Below are 5,740 nucleotides of genomic sequence, written 5' to 3'. Positions count from 1 at the left end.
TTTTTTTTTTTTTCAGTTTTTGGCCAGGGCTGGGTTTGAAACCACCACCTCCGGCATATGGAGCTGACATCCTACTCCTTTGAGCCACAGGTGCCACCCTGCTCCACAGATTTTTTACCAAAATTGTTTCTTACACTTGAGAACTTGTGCATGTGGAAGGCAGGGTGCGAAGGGCAGGAGCAGGACAGCAGCTTTGCCTGTGGTATATTGACAGACTGTTTCCTATAGATAACTACTCCATTTTGTGGTTGTTTACCGATGATTCTTATTGGTTGCAGATTTAGAAGGGTTTCTTTATCTTATATTTTAGCCAGTGAAACAGCACAGGGAGAGTTGTGGATTGCCTCAACCTTTATCTATAGTGAACAGTCCTGCCAGTGAACATGAGTGTGCGAATATCTCTTTGAGATCTTGCTTTCAGTTTTTTTGAGTACATTCCTAAAAATCTCATTTCTAAGGACTCAAAAGACAGCACTGAACTGAGAACCCAAGACACTGGCTCTGTGCCCAGCTCTACTTCCGACTGTTTCCCCCCATCAGTTTCCTCCTCGCAACATGCCCTCCCTGGTGTTTTCACAAGCATTCAACAAGGGGATACAAGGTAGAGAGACTCATCTGTAAGGTAGATTCGACTTCTAGTCAGTTTTGCTCTTGACTGGTTTTTGGAAATAGAATCTGGAAACTGATGACAACTGCACGAGTCGATGAAATCATTTCCTTCCTCATTTCTAAGTTAATCTCCTAAACCTCACTGGACCCTGGCCCACTTCTGGGATGACTTTGGAAACAGAAATGTCTCAGAATGTATATCCTGGCAGTCTATGGCTGCTTCAATCCCTGGCACTTTTGCTGCAGCTGGGTAAGTGAAAGTCATTTGAAAATGGGGCAATTTAAACCAATCCTACTGTCTAGACCCCAGGGACCAATATGGTAAACAGCTGGCCTGGGTCCTGGAAGCTGGGACAAACTAAAGGGAAGAGTGAACCTTGAATTTGTTCTGTTCTAGAATTCAGAGGTACTTTTTCAGTCCCTGGAAAGTCTGTTCTGTACCAAAGATTCATGTTTACTTTGTAGCCAGGAAGAGGGGCAGGGATAAGATAAGGACAAAATGGAAGTAGGTGCTCTTAAATCAACTGGAGACAGGCTCTTGAGATGGTTCCTTGGGAAAGAAGGAACCAGGATTACTTCCTCCTGCCCCTTTTCGTACACAAACAACTAAATTTGATCACATCTTCTGCTCTACATTAATCTCTCTCTTTTCTTCCACAGGGCCTGCAGACGTACAAGCTGGTGAGTTTCCTGTTTTCTTATACCAAAGGTGTTCCTTCCTCACAATGTGATGGGATGTACTATGTGGAGAAATGTCTGCTCTACCCAAGAATTAGATTTGGGTTCAGTGCGAGCAGTTCCTCCATTTTAGTGGGACTTGGGATTTGATTCTTGGTAAGATTCCCACTGGATCCACCGAAGATCCAAAGGAATGAGTTTGCTGCAAGTACACATCTTTAACTGGGTCTGCAAGAGGGCTCTTTGGTGTCTGAACTCCCCTGGGAGCTCTTTTGGATTTTGGTTCCTTCAAGGTTGTTTATTCACATCTCTTTCTGTGCTCTGCCCCTCAGCAGTTCTCCCGAAGGCTGTGGTGAAACTTGAGCCCCCGTGGATCAACGTGCTCCAGGAGGATTTGGTGACTCTGACGTGCTGGGGGGCCCACGCCCCCGAGGACTACCGCACCCAGTGGTTCTACAATGGGAACTCCCTTCCCACCCAGGCCCAGCCCAGCTACAGGTTCAAGGCCATGCAAAATGACAGCGGGGAGTACAGGTGCCAGACAGGCCAGACCAGCCTCAGCGACCCTGTGCATTTGGACGTGTTTTCCGGTCAGTGGAGGAAGGCCCTGGGGAGGATCTGGGAGGACCAAGAGAGATGAAATTAGCTTACACTGCACAGGTTTGCAGGGAAGGGGGGTGGCCTGTTTACCGAGAAGCACTGCTGTGAGTCTCTCACTCATTTCCTGTTTCAACCACCCCCTTTTGCTTAGTGTGTCTGGTGGAAATTTGGAAATTTCTAATAATTTCCTCAATATGTTTTAGGTTGTTTTTGTCTCAGTACTTGGTTGAGCAAGAAGGTTGCAAGGACTCGAACAGGCAGCTGAGTGTGAGAGAAGCGGAAGGAAATCCCTATTCTGTAAAACCACTGTCTCTGATGGCAGCCTAGTGAATCACAAAGTTTGGAGCAAACAGACCCGCAAAGGCCCTAAGGTGGGAGCTTGCCTGACAAATATGAGGACGTCATTCCAATGGAGTGCAGAATCCGATCTCGGAGATGAGGGCAGAGGTGATAGGGGAGGGGAAAGGATAGATCAAGAGAGGCTGGTAGGCTGTTGCAGTGACTTTGACTTTTATTCTCCTTGAGATGAAAATTCATTAGATAGTTTTAATGAAAAGAGTTGCTTCATTTGATTTAGGTTTAGGTAAATATCCGACAGTGTTCCGTTAATAGATTCTACGTAGCAAATACCCCTAGATACCGTTTCTAGCCCTCTCTGATGTCTGAAAATATGAGCAGCTTTCTCCCATAGTTCATTTGGTGCATAAACCCTGAAGATGGTCACAGGTAAACATCCAGTGCTTTAGATTCCCCTGTTTAACACCAGGAAGGGGATTTGTTTAGTGGCATTTTAAGGGCCCTGTACCAGACAATCCTGGCAGTGAAGTCACTTTCTGTTATGGTACTCTACTGAAGGGGAAAGATGATGAGTTCACCTCAGAAACTGGCCTAGTGACATCACAGCTCCCTTTCTCCTGTCTTTGTGTCGTGGCTTCCCAGAAACAGCTGATGGCACTTCTGACTTTCCCTAAGAAAATGTAAAAATACAGATCATAACAACTAAGATCTGAAGATTTGTTAGAGTTAACTTAAAAATCACATAATTTACAAATTTGAAAAGGGGAGCTTTACTTCTTCTAAAGGGTTACAAGCCTATAAGGCTGCCATTCTCACAGGCAGGGAAGCACAGCCCCTGGCTGAGCACTGAGAAAGGTAATTTGAAGGAGGAGGGGTGGTGCAGGAACTTTATGGTGAACAGGATGGCTAAACATACATATTCAACAGGCTGCAATGGGAGCTATGAACATTCATTCAGGAGGGGGGTCATGCACACCTGTGATAAGAAAACATGCATGCTACTTGCATTCTATGTTCACTTTGGGATGAATAATTAAATTTAAATGTATTACATCAAAAGATGAGGCAGGGACATGAATGCACGGAAGTATAAAATGGCCAGAACCAGTCTGTGGGTCCGTGGTCTCATATTGTAAGAACGTTACTGAAATCAGTCTCTTGTCCAGTCAAACCTGTAGTTGTAGCTTGTGGAAATGGGGGTGGATCATCTTCTGGCCATGGACAAGCTACAGTTGTTTTAATATTGCTATCTCAAGACCAGCGCTTGTCTAGCTGACACCGAAAAAGAAAACTTTCTGGCACTTATGCCTTAGTTTATTCTTTTCTTTAAGTGTGGGGGTGTGTGACTGAACACTTGCCTTGTTGCAGAGGGAATGGCCTGGGGGGGAAAATGGCAAAAACATTTTGTTGCCCCAACTTTTTGGGGAAAAAGAAAACCTTATGGCACTTAGGCCATAGTTTCTTTTTTTTTAGACAGTCTCAATCTGTTGCCCTGGGTAGAGTGCCATGGCATCAAAGCTCACAGCAACCTCCAACTCTTGGGCTTAAGCGATTCTCTTGCCTCAGCTTCCCAAGTAGCTGGGACTACAGGTGCCCACCACAATGCCCAGCTATTTTTTGGTTGTAGTTGTCATTATTGTTTGGTGGGCCTGGGCTGGATTTGAACTCACCAGCTCTGGTGTATGAGGCTAGTGCCCTAGCCATGGAGCTACAGGCGCTGAGCCGCCATAGTTTATTCTTTAAGCATGGGGGTGTATGATTTAACACTTGCCTTGTTGCAGAGGGAATGGCCTGGAGAAAAAAATGGCAAAAATATTTTCTGTTTCCTCAACTTTTGGGGAACTGTAACTTGCATCCTTGCCTCAGGCCAGTGGCTGGGAGGGGCAGGGAATATCTCCTGTTCTTTGTACCATAAGGGAATTGTGTGGGTGGAGGTCACAAGATCTCAGCTGATTATGGGATGGGTGTTATTCCAGAGAGTCTCTTCACTGAAGATGGAATGGAGACCAGACTGGTTCTGGCCATTTTACTCTTCCATTCTGGGTTCTGGGTGGAGGTTTAAAACTTTATTAGCTGGGCAGTGCCTATGGCTCAGTGAGTAGGGCGCCAGCCCCAGATACCAAGGGTGGCAGGTTCGAACCTGGCCCCAGCCAGACTGTAACAAGGAATAGCTGGGTGTTGTGGCAGGTGCCTGTAGTCCCAGCTACTCAGGAGGCTGAGGCAAGAGAATCACAAGCCCAAGAGTTGGAGGTTGCTGTGATCTGTGGCACCATAGCACTCTACTGAGGGTGACAAAGTGAGACTCTGTCTAAAACAAACAAACAAACAAAAACTGTATTAGCCAAAAATAGGATAAATTTGGGCAGAGGCCTTGAGATTATCTTGGCCCAGGATAGGATTATGTGATCAGAACCCTTAAAAGTTCTGTGCTTCTGCTCAGAATCAGGAATTTGGAGTTTGAGACCATTGTCTTCAATTTTCCTTCTTTACCAGCAAAGTAATAAACTTCTCTTGCTTTTCTCTCTTTTTCTGATGGGGCTTCAGAGGACAAGTGTCAAATCTTAGGTAATAGCCTGGCATAGCCTTAGTTCTTGTTTACAATTTGTTGTCTTATTGCCACAGTGAGTGTTCTGTCAGTCATACAATCTCTGTTTTAATACTAACTTTGGTCAGTTCTAGTTTATAAACCACGAAAGGGCAACAGTATAATGAGGTATGTCTGACCTCCAATCCCATCATGGCTGGGACTCAGTTTTCTTTCTTTTTTTTTTTTTTTATTGAATGGTAACTGTGTACATTGATGCACTTTGGGGGTACAGTGTGGTGTTTTCATTGGGACTCAGTTTTCAAGATTTCTCTGGAGTCTCCTTAGCCTACTGGGACTCTGTTCAGACTATTGGGTGGCTTAGGATTTTATTTTTAGTTTACATTAGAGAGAAACCGCCTAGTCCCATCCATCCATTGTATAAAGAAATGAAACTGGTTCAGTGCTCGTCGTTCAGTGGTTAGGGCATGGGCCACATACACCAGGGCTGGTGAGTTCAAACTCAGAACCAGGCCTGCTAAACAACAATGACAACTGCAACAACAACAACAACAACAAAAATAGTTGGGCGTTGTGGCAGGTACCTATAGTCCCAGCTATTTGGGAGGCTGAGGCAAGAGAATCGCTTAAGCCCAAGAGTTGGAGGTTGCTGTGAGCTGTGACGCCATGACACTCTACAGAGGGTGACATAATGAGACTCTGTCTCAAGAAATGAAGCCAACGAGACCCAAGAGCTCAGCAGTCAACAGCACAACCAAGATCAGAATATTGACTTTAGGCCAGGCCTGGTGGCTCATGCCTGTAATCCTCAGCAGTCTGGGAGGCAGGAGGATTGTTTGAGCTCAGGAGTTTGAGACCAGCCTGAGTAAGAAGAAACCCTCTCTGTACTAAAAATAGAAAATTAGCCAACCATTGTGAGTCTTCTTGTGTCTTTCAGATTGGCTGCTGCTCCAGACCCCTCACCTGGAGTTCCAGGAGGGGGAAAGCATCACGCTGAGGTGCCACAGCTGG

General features: G+C 45.5%; 1 protein-coding gene across 1 annotated transcript in view; it reads left to right on the top strand.

Moving 5' to 3' along the window:
* Positions 1 to 774: 774 nt before the first annotated feature.
* The window catches only part of FCGR2A (Fc fragment of IgG receptor IIa), a 13,869-nt gene continuing 8,903 nt past the window's right edge, over positions 775 to 5,740 (top strand). Inside the window, exons 1-4 of the mRNA XM_023510822.1 lie at positions 775 to 859; positions 1,270 to 1,290; positions 1,620 to 1,877; positions 5,667 to 5,735. Coding sequence (XP_023366590.1) covers positions 775 to 859; positions 1,270 to 1,290; positions 1,620 to 1,877; positions 5,667 to 5,735 — 433 coding nt within the window. The remainder of the gene's footprint in view (positions 860 to 1,269; positions 1,291 to 1,619; positions 1,878 to 5,666; positions 5,736 to 5,740) is intronic.

The sequence above is a fragment of the Otolemur garnettii genome, unplaced genomic scaffold, assembly GCF_000181295.1.
Source record: "Otolemur garnettii isolate 467f Iridium unplaced genomic scaffold, OtoGar3 scaffold00016, whole genome shotgun sequence".
Taxonomy (NCBI): domain Eukaryota; kingdom Metazoa; phylum Chordata; class Mammalia; order Primates; family Galagidae; genus Otolemur; species Otolemur garnettii.
Note: the sequence above shows the minus strand (reverse complement) of the source record. Positions and strands in the feature narration are given on the sequence as shown.